The sequence below is a fragment of the Hyaena hyaena genome, unplaced genomic scaffold (assembly GCF_003009895.1).
Source record: "Hyaena hyaena isolate Hyena2069 unplaced genomic scaffold, ASM300989v1 scaffold_1632, whole genome shotgun sequence".
Lineage (NCBI taxonomy): Eukaryota > Metazoa > Chordata > Mammalia > Carnivora > Hyaenidae > Hyaena > Hyaena hyaena.
The window spans coordinates 35,790-60,654 of NW_024082266.1; the positions used below are offsets into that span (position 1 = coordinate 35,790).

General features: G+C 41.3%; 1 protein-coding gene across 1 annotated transcript in view; it reads left to right on the forward strand.

The window, feature by feature from the left end:
- Positions 1–8,481: 8,481 nt before the first annotated feature.
- Positions 8,482–24,865, forward strand: part of MOB3B (MOB kinase activator 3B) — a 124,508-nt gene continuing 108,124 nt past the window's right edge. Inside the window, exon 1 of the mRNA XM_039224423.1 lies at positions 8,482–9,101. Within this exon, the coding sequence (XP_039080354.1) occupies positions 8,684–9,101 (418 nt within the window). The 5' untranslated portion in view covers positions 8,482–8,683. The remainder of the gene's footprint in view (positions 9,102–24,865) is intronic.

Sequence of the window (24,865 nt, forward strand, 5' to 3'; positions counted from 1 at the left end):
ATTCCACCATTGGGCTCCACCTCATGATCTCATCTAAATCTCATTATCTCCCAAAGGCCCCACCTCCTAATATCATCACATTGTGGGGTTAGAGCTTTACATTTGCATTTTCTAGGCACACATTCAGTCCATAGCAAAAGCAGAATACAAATTAACAATATTTGAAATTAAAACAAGGTTACCATTGCAAATCTTACAGACATTAAAAAAATAATAAGGGAATACTTTGAAACTTCATGTCAATAAATTCAACAAACAGATGAAATGGAAAACTTACTTAAAAGGCACAACTTTCTAAAACTGGCACAAAAAGAGTAAAAAATCTGAATAAAAATCTGAAAATATAACTTAGTATATTATATGTTAAAATTAATTTTTTATTTTAAAAAATGAAAAAATTTAACTTTTAAATGTCAGCTATTTTATTAGCTGTCATTTCCCTCCTTTTCCTCCATTTCCTTATTTTTACATGCCTTAGGTATTCGGTCCTCAAATCCTGTGTCATTTTTTTTTTTTAACCCACAGAAATATTTTCTAGCTAGTCCAAAGATCTGGAAATAATACCCCAAGTGGTTACTGACTTATAGAAATTTATTTTCTCCTTTAAAAAATTAATAAAATAATTAGGATGTCTTTCATAAATATTCAATGGGTCAACTGAGCATTTATCTTCTAATAATTTTACCTTCACTGATTTTTTTCTTAACTGTGGCAGGATTAGATCCGTTCTGTCCAAGGTTGGCTCAAAGATTTGCCATCTTCCTCATTACTGGGAATCTGAGCCAATCTCTAGTGGGCTCCAGAAGGCCTGTATTTAAGAGAATGTTATTCTCTTTAAGAAAACATTTTTTTAAGTCTATCTTTTCTTCAGCAGAACATAAGAATGTGGTAAATTAAACCACATCAAATAAATTCTACCCTCTCTTATCCTTCTACCCTTTTCACTGTTTCTCACCGCCATGTGTCATCTTCTGAATGGTGACGTCACTATGTCTGTGAATGGTGAATCATTACAGGTCTCTGCTGTAGCCACCCATACAATGATCAATCACTGCTATTGCTGTCATTGCAGTACACAAATTTGCATGTGATGTTTTCCTCTTTGGAATATTTACTCCTATTTTTAATGCTAGAATGTTTATGCTGTTAACTGAATTAAGTGAGTGAACCAGTAAGAGCGTAATGTGAATAGATGTTAGAAAAGCCAGAAAATGATGGGAGTGAGGGTCATGTGACAGACTTCTGTAAAGCTGCACCTGCTTATACTGACTTCATATGGTTCAGAAATAACATGGCTATTTGGAAACTTGGAAATCATGCATGTCTTTGAAGATTAAAATGAGGCAGCTGTGTTTCTTCCAACTAATCTAAAATGCAATGATATGGTGGCTTAAAGTTGGAGAGGTATATTAGTTGGTAAAAACAAAAAAACAAAAACAAAACAAAAAACCAGAGCTGCTTCTTAGGCAGGAATCTCTTAGATTTTGGGTTGTCATGTGAGCAAAGATAGCACTTACTGAGTAGGCAGAAGTAAGATGGTACAAAAAGGTTGATGGAATCACGTATTTAGGCACGTCTCTTATTGGAGCCTAGGGAGGTCAGATAATATTCATTTCATTCACATAGTCCTTTAAAATAAAAACTTCATCTACTTTTATTCAGTTTCTGGGGTTTCATAAAAGAGTTCCATGTACTATTCCAGCCATAAAGGGAAAAATGGTGGAAAGATGAAAGATCAAACTAGTCATTCTTCAGTTCTGATGAGCTAGAATTTTAGGTAACACATGGGAAAAAAGCAGTCCATTTGAGAGAGAAGTTGGACAGATGTCTTTATGCTTCAGGAGGGGATGCTTCAGAGCGGCCCAGCAGCTGATAATACCAGAGCTCAGTGAGTTCACAGTGAGCTTACAGGTGGAGGTCGAGTCCCCAAATAACTACAGTGCAGGATGTTCAATTTGTGTTCACTTCCATGGTTTCACTTTGATGCAAAAGGTTTTTCATTTCCTGTCATCCCTTCGTTCATCCAGCAGATATTCAATGAGGTTGGCTATGTGCCAGGCACCATCCTAGCTTCTGGGACCCCAGCAATGAAAATGGCATGGAGCCTCTGTCATGTGGGGAACTTACTGGGCATTTCCCTCACTTTCCTATGCTGAATTCCCCTGCTGCCTGGTCCTGCCAGAAGGAGTCCTCCATCTTGTAGATGAGATAGTGAGCTTCTTTCTCTGAACTAATACCAGCTTTGGTTTCTCTCCTTTCTGTCCTGCCCACCCTTCTGTACCAACATCTCTTTAGAGGTAGTCACACCTGGAAAGATGGATCTCTCCAGAGTGAATGGGAGAATTGCTTCATTTCTTCCTCATCCTGGCAAGGACATTTTGAATTTTCAACTAATAAGGCAGAAGACATCAATAGGAAAAGAAAAATAAGAACTTTCCATGCCAGCGTTGCTTAGTTACCTTGTCAACATTCCCTTGCAGCCTGGCTGAATCCTCTCTGCATATTTTTATAGCGCACATGTTTTATTGCTATAATTGATCTATTAAGCAGAAAATATGGAGAACACATGGAGCTCCTGTCAATTTTATGCTGTTTATTTGGGTTTCCATTTTTCTTTTTCCATGAGACCTCACTCTTTCATACCCTTTGCGTTCCTACCCGGAATAATCCTATGAAGAAGTCACATAACTATCCACGTTGATGCATTTCACTTTGTTGCTTAAAAAGCAAAAGCTGATAAACTAACCTCAAACTAGACAGCAAATTGTGGACTTTTCAAAGGCCAACACCAAGTATTCATTGGATCTGGGTCCTTGGTGCTTAGCCTTGAGTCTGGTACATAAAAGGTTTTTTGTAAATGTCCATTGATTGAATGAACATTTGGCTTCAGATATTTATTGAGAACCAGCATTGTAGTGGATGCTATTCATAACAAAAAATTTGATTATAGTTCTACGCAGGGGGCAAAACTTATGACTTGTTCTTTCCCTTCTGGAGACTGGACAAGGACAGAGAATAACAACTGTGTTGTTGCTAGTGTCACATTTTCTTTAGCCAAAGAAGCTTTTCTGCATGAGGCTGCAGCAGCATTAGCAGCAGCCCCATTCCATCTGGCATTTATGGAAAGTTATTTACTGAGAATGTTCTGGGTTCTGGGCACTGTGCTCTCCACATCAATCCAGAACAATAGACCTGGTCATTGTCCCCATCAGGCATTTGTATTCAAAACAGTGAGTTTCTCCTCATTCTTCTTACACACACACACACACACACACACACACACACACCTCTGAAGACTATATATATGAAGCAAACTGTCAAAACAACAAATGGAAGTTTATTTAGTCATCCCTTTACTCAGCCAGTCAGGCAGCCCTCCTACCCAGTGCTTCTCAAAGCATATACTTCTGAGATTTGTTAAAGTGAAAATTTAGGAGGTGTCTGGGTGGCTCAGTCAGTTAAGCATCTGACTTCAGCTCAGATCATGATCTCCTGGTTCATGGGTTCAAGACCCATGTCAGGCTCTTTGCTGACAGCTCAGAGCCTGGAGCCTGCTTCAGATTCTGTGTCTCCCTCTCTCTGCCCTTCCCCTGTTCACATTATGTCTCTCTCTCTCTCTCTCTCTTAAAAATAAGTAAACATTAAAAATGTTTTTTTCACATGGGGCGCCTGAGTGGCTTAGTCGGTTAAGCGCCGACTTTCACTTAGGTCATGATCTCGTGGTTCGTGGGTTCGGGCCCCGCGTCGGGCTCTGTGCTGACTGCCAGCTCAGAGCCTGGAGCCTGTTTCAGTCTGTGACTCCCTCTCTCTCTGACCCTCCCCTGCTCACGCTGTGTCTCTCTCTCTCTCCTAGAAATAAATAAAACATTAAAAAAATTTTTTTTTCACATGCAAATTTAGAGGCCTGAGCACCTACATTTCTTTTTTTTTTTAATTTTTTTTTAATGTTTTATTTATTTCTAGGAGAGAGAGAGAGAGAGAGAGACAGTGTGAGCGGGGGAGGGTCAGAGAGAGAGGGAGTCACAGACTGAAACAGGCTCCAGGCTCTGAGCTGGCAGTCGGCACAGAGCCCGACGCGGGGCTCGAACCCACGAACCGTGAGATCATGACCTAAGCGAAAGTCGGACGCTTAACCGACTAAGCCACCCAGGCGCCCCAAGCACCTACATTTCTAGCAAGCTGTCATAGTGAGGTAAGGTATCAGCTCTGGGCAGTAGATTTTGCATCACCAGGGAGCTTGTTAGAAATGCAGATGTGTATTCATCACCCCAGACCTACTGCATCTGAACCTGCATTTTAACACGATCACACCTTAATGTTTGAGAAGCACTGCACCAACCTTTTAATAAGTCCATGTAAATTATGGACAGGGGTCCTGATGGGGGCTTTGGGCTGGAAAGTAAGGCCAGGTGGATTTCCTGTTCCCATTTTCATTTCATACTCTTCTGGGTATCTGCCACAAAATATTTGACATTGACACTCAAAGACACAGATGCCTCTGTTCAGCTCAGTTAAATGATGAAATTGTTATTGCCCATCCTGGATGGCCAGTATCTTTAAACATGGGGACTTGCCCATCAACTCTTCCCATCTCCAGGGAGCTTCATTCTAGATGAAAAAGTTTGAGCAAAAGAGACATCATAATGTTGGATCATGTCAGAATGTTTAACACATTTGGAATGAGCATTGGAGGAGATCATAGTTTGTGTTTCCTTATCTGTAAATTGGAGATAAAAATACCATCTGTTCTAGCTTCCTTTAGTCTTGTTGTGAGGAGCTTTGAATCTACGTGAAGGAGCTTTGAAAACATAAAAGTGTTCATGAGATTTCAAAACAGCTTTAGTGAGAAAAATAAGTCATCTATGTTTTAGTGCCAGGGAGTTCTGGGTTCAAAACTTAACTTTACTATCTAGTAATTTTGTGATTTCTGACAAATTACTTCATCTAGTTGAGCCTCAATTTCTTTTTCTCTTAAGTGGTCATAAATACATCCACCATATAATACTGTAGTGAGGATTAAAATGTTAATAATTGGGACACCTGTGTGGCTTGGTCACTTGAGCCTCTGGCTCTTGACTTCGGCTCAGGTCATGAGCTCACGGTTCATGGGTTCAAGCCCCACACCAGTCTCTGTACTGACAACACAGAGCCTATTTGGGATTCTCTCTCTCTGCCCCTCCACTGACTTATATGTGCTCTCTCTCGCTCTCTCTCTCAAAAATAAAATAAACATTAAAAAAATAAAAAATAAAATGTTAATGATATGTGTAAAGTATCTGGTACATAGTAGAGTTTAATAAATGGTAACCAGTAGTGGCACATTAAGGGACTTGGATGAGAAATAATCCTCCAAAGATGATTTCCCCCCCCTTTAGTCAGCCTTTTACATTGAGGCAAAAAGAAAGAGTGACTATTTTTTTAATTTTTTAATGTTTTTTATTTATTTCTGAGAGAGAAAGAGACAGTGTGAACAGGGGAGGGTCAGAGAGAGGGAGACACAGAATCTGAAACAGGCTCCAGGCTCTGAGCTGGCTGTCAGCACAGAGCCCAACACGGGGCTTGAACCCACGAACTGTGAGATCATGACCTGAGCCGAAGTTGGACACTTAACCGACTGAGCCACCCGGGTGCACCAAAAAGAAAAAGTGACTTTAAAGCTGGTTGAAGTTCTGAATAAATGCCCACGTGGTTCAAGAGACTGATGTCTTAAAAGTTCATTATCTAAGTATCTCTGGAAGAAAAATCCTCAAACTTCATATGAGGTTTTAATATTTACTGAAATATTTATGAGCACCAGCCATACTGCAGGGTTTTGTGATGAGGATTTGCTATGATTATCCTGTCTCATTCACACACTCTCATCAGAAGTGCCGGAGGCTCTTCTGATGGTGTGCATGGGAACCTGGTGGCATCTTCTGATGGTGTGCACGGGAATCTGGTGGCAGTACGTGGTAAGATTTCCCACTGGTGTCCATGCAAGCAGATACTCCAGGCCTCAGGGAGATAGCCAAACTGATACTGAGGGTCATGTAAGATGACGAAAGAAGACTGTTCTGAGGACCATGGTAACTGACAGCACCCTCATCAACACAACAGCAGAACAGCAAGTCTTATTTGCTGGAGACATGAGGAGGTAGCTGATGGATGGTTGCTGCTTTCCTGTCAGCACCTAAGCATTTGTGATACGGTAGACTACTGTCTATTTTAAAAGAGAAAAAAACAACTGCACCATCCTTTCTCCATCTTCCCAACTTCCAGTTCATATTTTTATTTTGGAAAAACACTCTTAGCGCCCTCAGTTTTCTCACACCTCTTTCCAGGGAGAGCCAGCCTTTGGGAAGGTATTTTTTTCAGGGAGAGATTGCCCCTTTCTCTCCCTAGGGTTGCAGAGTTTGTGTGGTGATCTCCTTTCTGGTGATATTTTGAAGCACTCGGGAGTGTCTCTGATGGTCTCAGTCAGAGAGTGCCACAGGACCAGCTTTTGAACATGGATATCTTTGTGGGGGGGTGGGGAGGATGTGCTCAGTGCCATGTGAAGAGGCGGGGAAAGACACCTCGCCCAAGTGTCGTTTCACTGAAAATGTAATAAGGAGAGGGTGAGATCGAGAGGGAGGAAGTGAGCAGACAGAGCTGCAGAGTGGCCCGAGGAGGCATCCCCTGAATGATCAGCAGTTTTGCGCCAAGAGCAGTCTGTGAGAGGGACTACCAGTGTCTCAGGTGTTCTTGTTTTCGTGTTTTTGCCTGAATAACTTTAGGTTGAATGCATCACTAAGCCATGCTTGAGTGTGGAAGAGCAAAATTCCATCTAAGTAGGGAAAGTCCAGTTCACTGGGATCATGCTCCCAAGTTCATTTTCACAGATTCCATGATGGGCTCTTCTGAATCTGGCCACAGCTGTTGGCCCATTTTGCTAGGACTTAACCCATGAATGGATCATTTATCTCCTTTCTGTTTCCAAATCACAAGACATAATCTTTACCTCCAGCCAGTCTATACTTGTGGTCTTTGGGGAATATGTGGATGGAAGACTTAGGTATAGAGGCTTCGTGAACCAGCAGGAAAAACAGGTTGAAGGGCATCACTTTTTAGAATAGAAGGTTATGTGGGTAGAGCCTCTGCTAGGAGTCAGGAAACTGGATTTCAATCCAACCTATGCCTGAACTAGCTATGGGATGTTGTTAGGCAAGTAATTTTATCTCTTAGAGACCCAGGGATAATAGCTACTACACATCTACTATAAACCACACCAGAATTTTGTAAGGGTCAAATGAGATAATAAAGAGGAGAGCACTGAAAACCAAAGCTGCACTTTCCAAAATGATAGCCACTCACTGCAAGTGACTATTTAAATTTCAATTAATTAAAATTCAATAAAATGAAGAATTCCATGCCTCAGTCACACTAGCCAAATTTCAAGTGCTCAATAGCCACACATGGCTAGTGGGTACTATATTGGACAACAAAGATATAGAACATTTGCATTATCACAGAAAGTTTTATTATGCACTTCTGCATCAGAATTCTAGGGTGTGATACCAAAGATATTAGAGGGGTGATAAATGCTGTCATAGTTGAGGATTCTTGGAAAGAGGCAAAACCCACTCAAGTTAGTTAAAGTAAAACAAGGGATTTTTTTCAGCAAATTCAAGGAAAACATATGGATCGCAACAGCTGGAATCACAGCTAGGCTTCAAAAATAACTAGAACCAATTCCTAGAAGCTTATCAGGAACTCAAGAAGCCACTCTCCTCACTCTTTCTCTTTTTCTCTTGTCTTCCTCTCCCTTTAGCCACTTGTGCTGTTGTTTCTTTTTCTCTGTGTTGATGACTTTTTCCTTCTTTTCCTCCTCCTCCTCTTCTTTCTCCTCTTCTTCCCCCCTCTTCCTTATTCTCCTTCCTTCTTCATTCTTCTCTCTCCCCTCCTCCCCTCTCTGCAGACCAGCTTTCTTAACTACACTGCATGTGGTCTACATAGGACTCAGCCAGGCCGTTTTCATTGTTTCTCAGGGACAATGCCTGACAAAGGCTGGGTCCTGGTCCCAAATACCCAGGAGAGATATTAGCCAGCTTAATGTGATAGCCACCCCTGATGCAATCAGCTGTATTTAGGAGGATGGGGTAGTGATTCCCTGCTTACTCAACAAAGGCAGTGCGAGTAGGGCAGATGTTCTAAAAAGTAGCATATATGGCATGGGGAAGGGGAATTGACTAACATGTTCATGTTAACACCTTGGAGAGTTCATTAACCTATGACCATGCAGGGAGGAGTTGACAGAGATTTGACCAAGGCCATGAAGAAAAAGAGTTATTTGTGTGATTTGAGTCACCATTACAGATCCTTGGGGGTTTGGAATACCCTCAATATCCTTATACTTGGATGGAAGTAGGTGCTGCCAGAAGCAAGGTGGAAATCAGATCTAAGCATTTGGCATTTCTTTTAAATGAAAACTGGGTACTAATAAGACTCTTTTCCCTTCAGCCCTTAGGAAGAAACATGAGGTTCTCTTGGAGACTATTCAAGAGGAAGATGGAAGGGGCCGCTTAAAAGAGATTAAAAGCTGCAGACCGCAAGACTGGGGCCAGAGGGCTGGCAGTGGAAAACCCTACTGGGTTGTGACCTCTCTCTGAAAAGTTCTACGTGCCTTTTTGCTTCCTGCAAAAGAAAAGAAGAGAAGGAAAAGACCATGTCCATAGCCTTGAAGCAGGTGTTCAACAAGGACAAGACCTTCCGGCCCAAGAGGAAATTTGAACCTGGCACACAGAGGTTTGAGCTCCACAAACGGGCTCAGGCGTCCCTCAACTCAGGTGTGGACCTGAAGGCGGCTGTGCAGCTGCCCAGTGGGGAGGACCAGAACGACTGGGTGGCAGTGCACGTCGTAGACTTCTTCAATAGGATCAACCTCATCTACGGCACCATCTGTGAGTTCTGTACCGAGCAGACCTGCCCTGTGATGTCAGGGGGCCCCAAATATGAGTATCGGTGGCAGGATGACCTCAAGTACAAGAAGCCAACTGCCCTACCAGCTCCCCAGTACATGAACCTCCTTATGGATTGGATCGAGGTCCAGATCAACAATGAGGACATATTTCCAACATGTGTGGGTAAGTCCATGACCAGCTTCTTGCTTATTTGGTGCATCCCACCCAAGCTCAGAAAGTTTACAGAGGCTTCTTCTAGGACTGTCCTTGAATGCTGGGTGGCATCGTATCAATGTTTCCCTAATGTCCATCATACCTGCAGTGTCTTTTTTCATATCTAAGACCCTCCTTGAAATTAAAAAAAAATCATTTGTGGACTACTTACAATTATTTTGTGGACCTCAGTGGTACACATACCACATGCTAGGCAACACTGCCTTGCTGAGATGTTAGATTTGATCTTGCTGGTTTCTTTAGGACTACATTCCAAGGCCACCAAGGTAGCCAGGTAGAATTTTCATTTTTTGGCTAATTACGTAGTTAAAGTCACATTAACTCTAGTCCATTTATTGGTATTCATCTCTCAGGTTAAGGAATCCCAGTGTGAGACTGCATGGATATGTTTGGGGATCAAGCAAACAGGGGTTGGCATCCTGGGGAAATAAAGATCCTGGCATCTGTTTTCCCACTTCTGATCATTTGTTATTAATTCCATGTTGTACGGTTAACTCTGGACCCTTGTGTAGCTGCGAAACCCACTAGAACACTTGAAATGCACCACGCAAAGGCTTTCATTTGCGTGGTGCTCTGAGCTATAAACTCTTCAAGGGGAAGGACCAAACCTTATCTTCCTTTTATATTTCTTTATGCTGCTGATAATTGGATTTGTCATGCACTGACAGACTGAATTTAAAATTCAGAGGTTTTTTTAGGCATCAGATTCAATAGGAATGAGCAATCTCCTACTTCCACTCATGTCTCCCGTGTCTAGCATGGTGCCCTGGAACTTTGTAGGCACTCAGGAAATATTTGTTGAATGATTGAGAAATACTTGTGCTATTAGACAGTAGTATTAAAAAGCTGAGACGGTTGGGATATAAAAGAAGCATTTGGAGCACATTGTTGAGATCACCTCTAGATGGGATGTATGTGTCCCCATGTGGCGTATAGGAAGTTGAGGTGGGATGTATGGAAGTAATTAAGCTAATATTGGGGGTGGGGGAAATGTATAAATTGATTAGGGTGATATGTACATCTTGAAATATTCAGCACACACACCAATTTACTCAGAATTACTGTATTGCCTTGACTTGTCCAGCTCTCTCATGCTATTGCTCAGTGCTGTCCCTTGCTAGGGAAGGAGGTGGTGTGTGTGGTAGTGCAAATTCCCTTGGCTCACCAGCACAGGAGGAAGAAGGTAGGGTTCAGAAACTCCCCTGGCCATAAAATAGGCACCTTGGAAGGGGTGGGAATTTCTTAGGTTCATGTTTTTTGTACTTTCATTGACTGGCAGAGGCTTCTTTTTCTGCTGGGAGGAATTTTTCCAACAGCCAATTCTCTGTGCAGAACATGTAATAGCAATAAAGATAAATAAATTTGGGCAATGATACTTCCTCTTTGTCTTTCCTCTTCTGTTTCTACTCCTTGATGCTTTGAACTCTGGGCATTTCTGTTGTCCCTGGCAGCTGCGGTTACCACATAGGGTTGGTGACCAGAAATAACATCACAGAACCATGGTGTGTTACTTGAGAGTAAGGAAGCTTTTGGCAGTCTGCTTGGAAACTAGGACATCATAGATGGCTTTAGACTTTCCTTGGAGGAAATCAGCAGATGCCGCCATATCCCCTAGAGTAATAGACTTTGCTGTCTTTTTCCAGACATTTTGTTAGCCTTTCAGTGGGCTTGTGGACCATGCTCACCTCATCAGAGTCCTCTGTTGCTCATAGTAAGCTGGCATCCTAAAAGATCTTAATAGGTGCGCCATGGTTTTCTCTTTTTCTTTTTTTGCCTGTGGAAAGTAAGTTTGGGAACTGCCAAGTGAAACCAGTTACATTACTGCAGGACTTTTAATATGCTAATGTGTATTATAATTCTCCAAGAAAGGAATACTTTAGTATGTAGTATTTCCTAATTTGAATGTGTATTTTCTTTATAGAACACCATTAGCATCTTTTGAGAAATGTTTATCTATATAAGTTAGAGTGGTCAAACATTTATATCAGAATTATTTGGGCCTTCTGTTCAAAATGCATATTCTTTGTCCTTCATTCTTCTTTTATTTTTTTAATGTTTGCTCCTTTTTATTTCTTTATTTTTTTAAATGTTGTATTTATTTCTGAGAGAGAGAGAGACAGCATGAGCAGGGGAAGGTCAGAGAGAGAGGGAGACACAGAATCTGAAACAGGCTCCAGGCTCTGAGCTGCCTGTCAGCACAGAGCCCGACGCAGGGCTCGAACCCACAAACCATGACATCATGACCTGAGCTGAAGTCAGATGCTAACCAACTGAGCCACCCAGGCGCCCCTTTGTCCTTCCCTCTTAACAAGTAAATTAGAATTCTTAGATGGGACCTACGAATCTGCACTTTTAGTAAGCACCCACCACTCCTCTGTTTAACTACCCAGAATGCTCTTCATTCCCCGCCCCCCCGAAACAGCCTATTTCTTACCTCTCTGGTTTTATCCATCTTGTTTTCTCCTTCTGGCATCTGCCATTTTCATTAACTTGTGAATTCTCATGCCTCTGCGAAGGTTTTCACCCATTAGAATGTAAACTCCTTAAAATTATGGAATATGTTTTATTCACTTGAATATTCCATCCCAAAGTCCTGTCTTAGTGCCTTATAAGTTGTGGAATGGATCAATGGGTGGTCAAATGGATGGAAGGATGGAGGAAAAATGATCTTTACAAAGACCCAACATGTCTGTAGTGCTTGGGATCAGAAGTTAAACAGATGCCTCTGAAACCCTTTATCACCATCCTCCGTATATCCTGCTCCATGCCTTCATAGAGTTTAATTATCTCTAATTTTTCCAAGGTGAAATGTTAGGGGTCAGTAAAAACCACCACCATAAACCATTACCCTGAAGGTCTTCATCAGCATCTGCTCACCTCTGTTATTTGCCCTTGCATAATATTATTGCTGTCTTTTGAAAAAAAATTATCTCTAGGAGCCACTTTCTCTGTTCGAATTCATTTCCTCCTCTTCTTCCTCCCCCTGATTCCAGCCCACTTTTCTTTTTGATCTTTGTACTGCCAGTGAGTCATTATCATGGAAATGATCAAGATGTCTGTCAGGATAAAGTAAAAGAAGAATTCTCTGCAAACAGCAGACCTGGGTAGATGAGAAATGGGGAGTTCTGCTTAGCATTACAGCTTTGAATCCCAGGCATATTTCTGTGTTCTTGCCTGGGAATTGGGAGGGGTTCAAACTTCACCTCCTCCCTACTGTGATCCAAGGAAATAGGACCGGAAAATACTGACAGATGTGAAGGCTTCACCCTCAGTTAGGTATTAAAGGATATAAACAGCTGTTGATCTGTACCATTGAAACATGGGGGAAAGAAAAGCTTTCATCTGTTCCTGGATCCTAGTTGAACTAGGATACCCATACTATTTCGAAGTCGAGCTTTCTCAGTTGGGAGAATACCAAACAGATGTGGCTTCTTTGTGAACCACAGTCTCCTTCGCTCCCCCTTGATCCCCTTTAGCTTCCTTTGTTAAAAAGTCAACAGATGTCCCTGTAAAAGCTTCTAAGACAGCAGTAACTTCAGAAGCACAGGCCACCTCCTCCTCTCCCATTGTATCTCTTCAACCACTTTTAGAGATAACAACAGAAAAATAGCCACGGCTTTCTTTTTTATTCTATTGCCTGTCTTGTTACAATTATTTCTATGTTCTAGCCCTTAGCTTCTCTGTTCTTGTTATATAATAGAATATAATGTCTTAGTTCTGACACTAAGAAAAAAAGTGAGTGGAAAACTTAAAGCTCCTCCAACTCATGTTTTAAAAAGTCTCTGAACAGGAGGAATAAGAACATTTAAAAATTAATTACATGATCTCACCTACCTTTATGGTTTAGATTAGATGGGTGACAGGGAAGGAAAGAGCAGGGAGGGAAAGGGAGAGAGGTGAGGGAGGGGACTCACATCTATTGAGCCTGTTAAGTGCCACTGTTAATCTTTAATTCTTGTGATAATAGTTAATATTATTAATATAATAATTAATAGTTAATAGTTAATTAAATATTCAATTTTACCAATGGAGATGCTGACATTTAAATAAGCTAGGGGCTTTCCCAAGGCTATACAGCTAATAAGAAGTGAGAATTTGGGGGGGATGCCTGGATGCCTTAGTCTGTTAAGGATCCAAATCTTGATCTCAGTTCAGGTCTTGTTCTCAAGGTCATGAGTTCAAGCCCTGTTGGGCTCTGCACTGGGTGTGGAGCCTACTTTAAAAAAAGAAGAAGGGGAAGGGGTAGGAGAGGGAAGTCAGAGTTTGGGCTCAAGAGTAGACAAAAATCTGTGTCCTTGTTTCTTACTACCATTCAATGTATGTATTATTATTATTTTGCAAATTTTCCTTCATGTGGCTAAAGATTTCTCAATCAGTGGTTTTAGGAAGTTGTTTAGATGGAGAAAATTTTAGAAACCCCAATTTTGTTATAACTTTAAGGAAGTGATTTTTAGTTTTTGTTTTATTTTGTTTTCATTTGCTCCTATTTTAAAAATCACCTCTGAAATGCCTTAAGTGTGGTCCAAGCACTGTAACTGTTTCCATGTTCTATTCCAAGATTGGGGATGACTTAGCTTCTTGCACTTTGTGGGCCCACAATGACCTATTACTGCCATTCACTCATTCATTCAATAAATTTATCAAGCACCTGCTTGGAAGCAAGCTCTATTTTAGGCACTAAGAGAGGACAGCAGAGTTCATGTCCTTGAGCTGTTTCCATAAAGTCTAGTTGCTCTGTATGTTTTTCTGAAATGAGTAGTTTGCTTAGTGGTCAAGTGCACTGTGGGAATAGTCACATCATTTTGGCAACCTTTCTCATGAGGCTACCCCTGAGTTTCATCTTCTCTCAAAATATTGTGGCAGGAAACAGGAGACTATAAAAATGTCCATGGGGAGAACTTTTCAGACATGAAGTGTCAGGGAATGGAGTTTATAATTAGCCTTTAAATTTAACTTTTTTGTTTTTTTATTGTATGTCTCCCTCATTTTTTTGTTTAGACATAAATCTGTATAACACTGGAAAGACAGAATGTACATCAACACAATATATGTTCGGTGTGATAGAACTAGCACTGGACTTGTAGACAGAGACTTGAATTTATTCAAGTAGCTCTGCCATTGCAAGGTGTTATGTGACATTGGGAAACACATAACTTCTGAGCTTACATTTCTGTTTGTAAACTGATGATTGTAATTTGATCTCATGGGGCTGTTGTCAGGATTAAATGAGGCAGTGTGAATAAAAACATGGAGCCCAGAGCCCTAATCTCCCATAAGAGGTGCTGAAAAACAAATGTATTCATTGCTTTTCTCTCTCTGCATACATTTCTGCATAACTAACAACCAGATATCCTGGAGACCACTAGGCGGTTTCTCAACAGTATCCCTAGAAAAATAAAATGGTTTGTAAAAGACTCAACAAGATTTTTAACAATTAGCAGTCTTCATTGCTGAATCGCTCTGTGATGGGGTTGTAAATATTACAGGTTGTCATCTCTCAAAGACTTTGGGAAATTTCAGTGTTTTTTAAGGAGCTAGATCAAATCCTGGTTTGGGAGATGAACAACTATTTATGGGAAAAGCCATTTGGTTGTGTCTTCTCATGTGGTTTTCACTATACCTGCCCATGTGCAGTGTTAAACCAGCTAGCCTCAACAGAGGGTGATCACAGGTTAGCTGGAGAAGAGGCGAGATAGCCTACTAGTCACATCTGGGATCAGCTACTCATTAAAATCAGTGTTGGGCAAGGTTACCTGGATTTGATTTCTCAAGAGGATGGGGAAAGGGTTCTCAGGCAGCTAAGTGCCAAGAATGGAGCCCCCATTCACCAGATAGCCTTGTGGAGTAGTAAGTTTTCCCAAGGCTCTGGAAACATGATTTGCCTTTGGGATTGGAGAAACTGTTTGGCTTTCTAAGAATTTGCAACATCTTTTGTCTGTGATATTCATATCCCAGAATCAATACCACCCTTGATTTTACCCTGCCTGTTGCATCACTTGTTAAATTCTCTCTGCAAAAAGTCCTAAGACAAACCCAAGAGTCACAGCAAGGGATGTGAAAAGAGACAGGGCCCTTCATCTGATACAAATGATACAGGGTCCTTACTGATGGGAACTCCAAGGTTCTGCTCTTTTTAAGAACTTGCCTCCTCTGGATTCTGATGCTACCCAAGTTTGTTCAGTTGCATATTCATGGAAAACATGCAGACACAGCTGAATCCACTCTTCCCTACCCCCAATGGCTACTGGAGAATTGATGGTCCATTGTGTATGGTCACAATTCACTGCCTTGTTAACTTAATACTATAGTGGCTTGGTGGCTCAGTTAATGAGGACAGTGTTAAATAACCACCCCCCACTCAACAAACCCTAAGAGATAGCTCTGAAAAATGGTGAGTGCCTCCATGTGCTAAGTAAGAAGCAGAGAGGAAGGGAAGCAGATACAGGTAGCTTCAGATACCTGAAGACTGCCCTGTAAAGTAAGGCTAATTACCTGCTGTCCCAACCTGCACTGAATTCTCCATTACCTGTGCTATGTAATTTTAATGGGCCATATCTCAGGTATCAAGTTGTTACATCTCAGCATCAGCTAGGAAGGGAAAAGGGATATGTGATATTCAGTGGAAAACAGAAATGAAAAACAAAAGCTGTAATGGGGTGGGAGTGGGGCATCTGCAGCTTTAACTGGACTGGTGATTGTAGACATGGCGTCCTTCCTTAGCCAACAAAGGCTGCACTGTAGGGGTCAGTGCTGCACCTCAGAGGCTCAGAGCCGTGCTGCAAGGGATGTGTAAATATATCTGGAAGTGCAGCGGGATGGACCAAAGTGACTTAACCAGAACTCTTGCCCAGAACAGAGTATGGAGTTGGAAGGAACGGTTGTACAAGCCACTTGAAGTGATGATGACACCCCTAAGCACATACTGGAATTCCCAACTGACTATTAAAGAGAGCATAGATTATTCTGAGGAGAGGCATCAGCAGAGCTGACACCAGAGGCCTTCCTGCTCTACCCTCCTGATCAGTGCTCTGCCCCCCTTTAGATAGGGTATAAGTTCTTAAATGATGCCATTTTGAAGGGAGATCAAATGATTGGCCTGCTCCAGATCCCCATGTGTGGAGAATGATTCATTAGCTTTTCCTTTAAAATAACTTACAGGTATAGAGGTGTGTGTTGTCTGTAAGACTTCTGGAGACAGGACCTTTCTGTCATTTTACCTTTAAAAACTCATGCTAAATGCAGAGTCTAAGAGATAATTCTCTCCATGTTTTCCTTCACATAATCATTTTTTCCATTAAGTCTTCTTCTAGTAAAATGGATGCTCTGGGAAAATGAGCCAGTTCCAAGCGGGGAATGGGGGAGCAGTAAATAGCAACAAAAGCATTAGTGTCTGTCAGACATGACTTTGAATCCCAGTTATCATCTTTTACTTCCAAATTTTCAGTCTTTCTACTCCTGTTTCTTCATCTATAAAATGCATGTAACAGTACCTACTTCCTGGGATTGTTGAAGGTATTAAATAACACACTACATTTCAAACACTTTGCTCAGTGTTAGATATGCTTTAAATGTTAGTTCCCTCAGTGCACACAGTATCAGTGTGATGAAATAGACTCGTCAGGTAAATTGAGGTAAAAAAGAACCTAGGATAAAAATCAAACATTATAGGGGCACCTGGGTGCCTCAGTTGGTTAAGTGTCCGACTTCAGTTCAGGTCATGATCTTGCCATTTGTGGGTTCGAGCCCCCTGTTGGGCTCAGTGCTGACGGCTCAGAGCCTGGAGCTGCTTCACATTCTGCGTTTTCCTCTCTCTCTACCTCTCTCCTGCTCGTGCTCTGTCTCTGTCTCTCAAAAATGAATAAACATTTAAAAAAATTTTTAAAACTCAAGCATTATATCAAGCATTTGACTGTGGAGTTGATCATCCATGTTGCCTTCTTCTTTTGCTACATCTCATGGAACCAGTGGAAAAAAAGGTAAACTTTCATGGGATAAGATTAAGATTAACTTTGCTTGGCCTCGACAGCCAGAACCAGGAACAGGTCCACATGGAACTCCAGAAGATCCTTCACACGCATAGCATAGGTGGCCTGTACCTAGTCGTTTGCCCCTTCTTGTTTACACTACAGGATACAGCATTCCACATAACACTCTGCACTAAGTAGACACCTGGAGAGCTAATTACTACTATGCAGGTGTAGACTGGCCAAGGCCATACAGTTAATATTGCAGAACAGATGTATCCCTAAAAAATATGAAGGAGTTGAATTTTTTGTTAACTTGGCTAATGTTTTCATTTCTCAGAGAAAGTTCAATATTTAAAGAAAGCTTGTCAAAGAATCCCTTTATTGTGTGAATACCTCTTTAGGATGTGTCTAATTGAATCTCAGTGCATGCTTCTAGAATTTAAAGTGTTTTTGTGGAAAGACAAACTGAATTGTTAGTTTTCTCACAGGAAAAGGAGGAATCATTCTTCAAAAGAAGCAATAGGCTTTCGGTGTTTTTACGTCATTCAGCCCAGGATCTCAAGAGCGGAGAGCATGGATGATTTGAGGGGGAAGCTCTAGCCAACTGTAGAGTGTTTGTCTTGTTGCCCACCCCTTGAGTCATATCACCTAGGAAACTAGAGGCTGAAGTGTGGAAGCCCTAATGCTTGGCATGGCAGCCCAGTGGAGCCTTAGTATCTGGAGACCACCAAAATTACTTGTGGATGACTTCCTTCAGCATCACCTGGGTTACTGGGCCCAGCCAGGGAGTCCTATCAGGAATCCTTCAAGCAGAAGAGGGAAGGCAATTGTTGAATATGGGGGATCTGCCTGGTATGACCTCTCATCAAATAAACTATCCCTATTTTGCCATTCCAGAGTAGGGAAGAAAAAGCCTACAGCTGAGGGAGTCTGTCTTCCCAGGTTTCGGAAGAGAAATCTGAGCAAATACATTAATGACATATACTGAGAAACTCTCTGTGGGCAGGAACTGTCAAAATACATGGAATGTGTTTGATGGCTTTATTTTTGTTTTCCGAAAATAGTGTAGAACTAATGGCTGATCATCAGTCCAGGTTCAAATCTGTTCCTGTCTTTATGGGTTGTGTGACTTGGCAAGCCCTGAACCTCTCTGAGCCTGTTTCCTCATCTGGAAAACGGGGGGTAGTAATGATAATATCCGCTTTGTAAGGTTATGAGAATTAAGTGTCATAATGCACATGAAGTTCTTAGTGAGTTCCTGGTAGAGTTAAGTGCTGAATAAATTTGAGCTTTATTTCCTTTTCATGGTGATATAAAAAGGGAAGGCTTGTGATTTATTGGAACTTCTAATGCCTGATTACAGAGGAGAATTTCTCCTGCTGCATTCTCTGTACATTTCTGAGGTAAAATTGAGAAAAGTTATTGATGATAATTATAATAGTTATCTTGGAAAAAAATAGTTTTTACATGCATTAGAATCTCAGTTAATAATCAAAACTTGAACAACAGCTGAAAGGAATAGATTCCATTTTAAATGTAGGGCAGTAATTCCAGAGTTTAAAATACAGATGTAGTAATATTAACGAACATGCATTACCTATTCTGGGCCCAACACTATGCTAAGTTCTTTCCATATATTTTTTCCTAGACCTCACAGAGGCTCTGGTTGACCATTATTATTATTATTTTTTTAAATGTTTTATTTATTTCTAGGAGACAGAGAGAGAGACAGCGTGAGCAGGGGAGGGTCAGAGAGAGAGGGAGTCNTATTTTGTCTACGTGTCAACTTTGACCAATAACCTAAGCCACTGCAATTTACAGGTGATATTAACAACTTTTCAAACACCATAAAGCTACTTTAAAAATAACTTAAATTCTACCTTATCTAAAGATCAGTCACCAAAACACATACATTAGTCAAAAATTAATTTATTTTTTAATTTTATTTCTAGGAGACAGAGAGACAGCGTGAGCAGGGGAGGGTCAGAGAGAGAGGGAGTCACAGACTGAAACAGGCTCCAGGCTCTGAGCTGGCAGTCAGCACAGAGCCCGACGCAGGGCTCGAACCCACGAACCGTGAGATCATGACCTAAGCAAAAGTCGGACGCTTAACCAACTAAGCCACCCAGGCGCCCCTGGTTGACCATTATTATTATCCCTATTTTGAAATGAGGCACCTGAGATGACTCACTCTCTCCCCAAAGTATGGGGAGAGCTGGAAAGTCAAACAGGGATGGTGAAGCAAGCAGGTAAAGCCAAGGTGCAGCTCCTGTACCCCTCAGATTGGACGAAGGGAGGCGAGGGAGCCAGGGCTGCTCAGCAGGAGGTGGGAGCACAGAGCAAAGATCTGGTCCACAAACACTGGAGCCAAGATGAGTAGGTGAGTCCAGGGGCACCTGGGTGGCTCACATGGTTAAGCATCTGGCTCTTGATTTTGGCTCAGGTCATGATCTCAAGGTTTGTGGGATCCAGCCCCAGGTCACTGGGCTCTGCGCTGACAGTGCAGAGCCTGCTTGCGATTCTTTCTCCTTCTCTCTTTGCTCCTGCTCTTACCATGCTTACCCATTCTCTCTCTTAAATAAAAAATTTAAAAATTTAGTGAAAAATAAAATAAAAGAAGATGAGTCCAAAGGAGCAAGGGCCAGGAAAAGCCCCTGGGCTTCTGCTATTCTCCACTCTCCCACCAGTGCTTACCCTTGTCTTTGGTAAAGGAGCCTGGGGAAGTGGAGAAAACAGATAAATAACAAATAAATGGATGATATAATTTTAGGTAGCGATAAGTTCTATGGAGACAACTAAAGTTGGGACAGGGTTTTGGGATGATGTAAGATTTAAATGAGATAGATGCAGAACAGTGTTTCTCAATTTTTTTTTGGTTTCTTAAAAAATATTGAAAAATCCAAAAGTCTTTTGTTTACATGGGTTACATCTATCAATAGTTACCATTTTAGAAATTACAAGTAGAAAGGTTTACAAATATGTATTCATTGAAAAAGATAATAAACTCATCACATACTAACATATATAACATTTTTCATGAAAAATACATTTCCCAAAACAAAACAAAACAAAAAAACTGAATAAGAAGAGTGGCATTGTGCTTTTTTGTTCATTTATTTTGTAAATCACTTTAATGTCTGATTAAAAGACAAATGGCCTCCCTTATCTCATTCTGCATTTTGATCTACTGTGATAGGTTGTTTTAAATTCATGTCCAGGGTCACAGATAAATAGTTGGAAATGCAGTGGCTTTGTGTACCCCTGACAGAACCTCCATGAAAGAACCCCCAGGATTCCTTACAATATTTTGAAAACCACCGATACAAGTAAAGTGAGATGGGGAGGCCAGTCCTTTGCACCTAATAGGCACTTGACATTTTGGTTGAATGAACACAAATTAAAATTGTATTGAGGGTTTGCTGTCCCTTTTGATAGTGGTGATATTGGTGACGTTGTGATTGTATAAATCAGTTAGATAACACTGTTCTTAGGGCCCCATTGATCAAGAAGACATAAGCTTTGTGGTATATACCAGCAATGCTAATGGCCTTTCACTTCCATGTTCTTAGTTGTATAGTCTCCCTCTCACAGACCACCAAAAGAAAAGCTAACTTTGGGGGGGAAATGAACCTTCTGGTTTCTTTAGCACTATGTTCATACCAACATAATGAGCTACTCCAGACTAGACATTTAATTGACAGTTCTTGATGTACACGTAGGAAGTATTTAAAATTTGAATGGAATCGCTGTGGCATAATTATTGTGCCATACAAACTGAAGAGTAATAGACCACCACCAGTTATTCACCTTGCAAATTTTATGCAACAAGTTTTCAAGTTCAGGATAGTGTTCTCTCTGAATCCCAGAGGTCATGAATTTCTTCTCACCATCAACTGGCACACATTCTTATATTCTTATAGAAGGCCAACATTAGCCAAGACCTAAGTAATATTTGTAAGCTATTATGGAAAAGAAATTGAGCAAATGATTTAGAAAGTATTTGCTCTTTTGGATTATCTGTGACCTGCTCTTTCCATCAGTATAGATACTGAATTCAGCATTAACTGAGCCTCATGACAAAGGAGACAACTGTTAGTCAGCTTTAGGTAGACATGACCACATTGCCTCAACCTGCAAATGGTTGTGTTGTGATATGTGTTACTGTCTGTGGACAGACTAGTTTTTAAATTAACTTGACAAAATATCTTACGCCAAATGAAATGTGTTTTATTGCTTTGTCAGGGGCAAATCTCACATCTGCCTTTCTGAGCAGATTATGTTATATCTAGCTTTGATATTATGCAGTTGCCATAATTACGTGTACCATTTACTGATCATCTACTATGTAGGTTAAGTGCTTTATGAAGTTCACTTAGGTTTAATAACCTTTTTTAGAAAGATTTTTTTTTTTACCTTTTTTCCAAATAAGGAGACAGTCTCAGAGAAGCACAGGTCTCACAGCCTGTAAAGACCTGTAGCAATTCTTGACTCCACTGTGTTTTTTCACTATGCCAGGGACCTCTATGACATGCACAGGCGGGGCATGTATGTGCACGCCTTTGCATAAACTCATAGACATAAACATACTCAAAGACCGAGTGAGAGAGGAAAAAAATGAAAGGATAATTTGAAGATGCAAAAAAATTTGGCTTCTCTGTAACACCAAAGCAGGAGGCCTTTGCAGAAGAAATCCCGCATGGATGAAATAAGATATTTCAAGTCGTGGCTTTGATACTTTCTCACTGTGCCTTGAATACTGGGATTTTGACACACAGTCTGCTGCAGCTTGGTAGGTTGATGCCAGTGGGGCCAACTTCCCATTAATTAATAAGGTGAAACAGATGGTTCAGTGATTTTCATGTGTGTGGTGAGAGTTGATTTTGTGTGTGTGTGTGTGTGTGTGTGTGTAAGATTAAAAATCTCACTGGTTAGGAAGAAGAGAAAAATAAATAAAGAAAAAAGAAAAAAGAAAAGGATATGAGGCCATTCCAGCTTGCTACATGTAGGCCCTGTGGTTTCACACTGCATCCCTGAGCAGACCAATATAATACAGTCTTCAGTTTTCAGTCTCACATGCACTGCCCCTCTGGCCTACTCTGCCTCCTCTTTTATGCTCCTTGGTTTGTTACCCTATTTACTCTGCTGTAATGCTAGTGGACCTGGGTCATAAGGTTGCTGCCTATGAGGTCTTAGGATACTGCAGAGCTTGGCATGTATTAAATGCTCGATAAATATCACCATGGCAAACAATATTGTCAATACCATATATCTGCAAAGTAGTTGCTTTGTCTTTCTCCCACAGAAGAAGCTGCACATACCAATTAATGGTTGAGGCTCCCAGTACTAAAGACCCTGGAAGCCCTAAGCCCCTTACTCAACAGGCAAGGTCAGGTGCAGGTTTCTGAACTTCCAGCAGAGGTGGACTTTTCAGCCTTGATTTCTCAGTCACCCCCTCACACAGTTGACCCTTTGGGCCCATGAAATTTTTTTTAGACCTAAAACATGTTGACTCTTAAAATCGCCATGGAATCTGGCTGCCTTTATCAGTCTGTGATGACTCACAGGGCTAATTGGACCCGATGTTATTTCAGGTGTCACAGGTGTACATTCCACCTCCTGCAGCTCCCCAGCCTCCCTGTGGTGCTCTCCAGCAGCTGGCCTTTGAGTGAGGTCCACGGGCCACTCTGTCAGCTCACAAGAAATACGACCAAAAGCAGGGCTCAAGTTTTTCAGATATAACAGTGTAGCCATTTCCAAGACTGTTTGAAAAGGGGATGTTATCAAAGTGAACCTTTTAAATTACCTGTACTTGATCTATTAAGGACAGGTTTCTTGAAAAAGCTAGATTTCAGAACTAGGTTCAGGGTCCTTAATTCAACAGCTATTTACTAAACACCTACATATTCCAAGTACTGTATTCATCAGCTGCCATCTGCTGCAGCTCCATGGGCCGCCTCCTGCTAAATTTGCCCCAAGCACCTGCCTCATACTCACAGATCTGTCAGGGGTCCTAAACCTCATGCTGCTAAAGAGAGCTTCCTACCATCAAGTTAGCAGAACTCCGAAGCCAGCCACAACTTCACACTGTGCTTTGAGCAGGGACCAAGTGAGAGCTCTCAGGCTGGGCAGGAATGGGGCTCTGAATCAAAGCTTCCCTCTAGCTGATAGTGCTCAGGCTTTTTCTTTTTCTTTTCTTTTTATTTTTTTAATGCTTATTTATTTTTGAGAGAGAGAGAGAGAGAGAAACGGTGTTGTGTGTGTGTGTGTGAGCAGGGGAGGGGAGAGAGAGGGAGACACAGGATCTGAAGCAAGCTCCAGGCTCTGAGCTGTCAGCACAGAGCCCGACGTAGGGCTCGAACTCATGAATCAGGAGAGCACGACCTGAGCCAAAGTCAGACGCTTAACTGACTAAGCCACCCAAGCACCCCCTGCTCAAGCTTTTTCTAAGATTGAAACTCTGCTCCTCTGCCTGAGCTGAAGTGTGGTGAAAGGCTGAGTGTCTAAGAGATGGTGTGGCCCCTTCTTCACAAGAATTCTGTGATCTCAACCATTTATGCAGTTGCAGCTACCGCTGCCTGTGATTGTGGCATCCATCAGGTAAATTGGCTTGTGTCACAATGTCTTAATGATATTGCAATGAAATAAGAAAAGGAAAACTACCTCTGACATATTGCATGAGAGGGCCTTATCAAGGCGCTCCATTCATCTACTCTAGCAGTCTCCTTAATTTAGGAAATATTAATGTGATTTCTGTTCTTCCACAGCTTCTAGATGTGTTTTTGTTTTCAGTGGGCTTTAGCAAAGTCATTATCCCTTGCTTTAAGAAAAAGACTCCAAACTAAAAATACCTCAGTACGTTATTTTCAGTGACATGATTAAAAAAAAAAAAAAAAAAAAACAACTACAGTCTTTTTTCCTTGGAGAATAAGCAGTTTCAGATAGAAGACAGGCAGATGTTTCCCTAAAGATGATTCTCACTCTACTGCATAGCTCACTGCCCATAAATAATGAGTGTGACAAATGTAGGATGCATCAGTGAATATCAGAAGGAAGGGATCTGGTGACAGTGTTATGCACATTGTAATGGTTGAAGGGAGATTTTTATCAGAAATGACTACTGTTTTTCCCCCATCAAATGGATCATAGTTGTCAATTATTAGTAGATAAATAGATTGCATATAAATAAATAAACAAATCTGATAAGAGAGCCATGGCCCTTTAACTGGCTAGTGTCGAATAAAATAGGACAGTTGTCCCATTGCTGTTAGCAAGGGCTTGAAACTCACAAAGAGGACTAAAGTCAAGAAATACCTTTATATTTTCTTCCTAACATACAAAATATACAAATATGTACAAATATACAAAATACAAACATACACATACACACACACACACACAAAGTCTGCAACAGGGAGACCTCAGAAGTGATATTTAAGGTGAGACTGGATGTAGAGTGGGATTCAGCAAGGGTGAAAGGGGAGGGGAGGGGGGTGGTCTGGGCAGAAGGAGAGAGCCACCTGTGTAGAGGCTCTCAGGTGAGAAAAGTGTAGCATCTCTGAAGTACTTAAAAGGAGGCAGATGTGATTGCCGCATAGTGAGTGAGGCAGGAGTGACACAGCATAAGTTCACAGGGGTGGCAGGGCCTTGGAGGCCATGCACGAGAACCCAGAGGTCCTGAGAAGAACTCTGAGCTTTATTCTGGGTCTTAGGGAGCCTCTGAAAGCAGATGCGCAAATGGTGAGACTT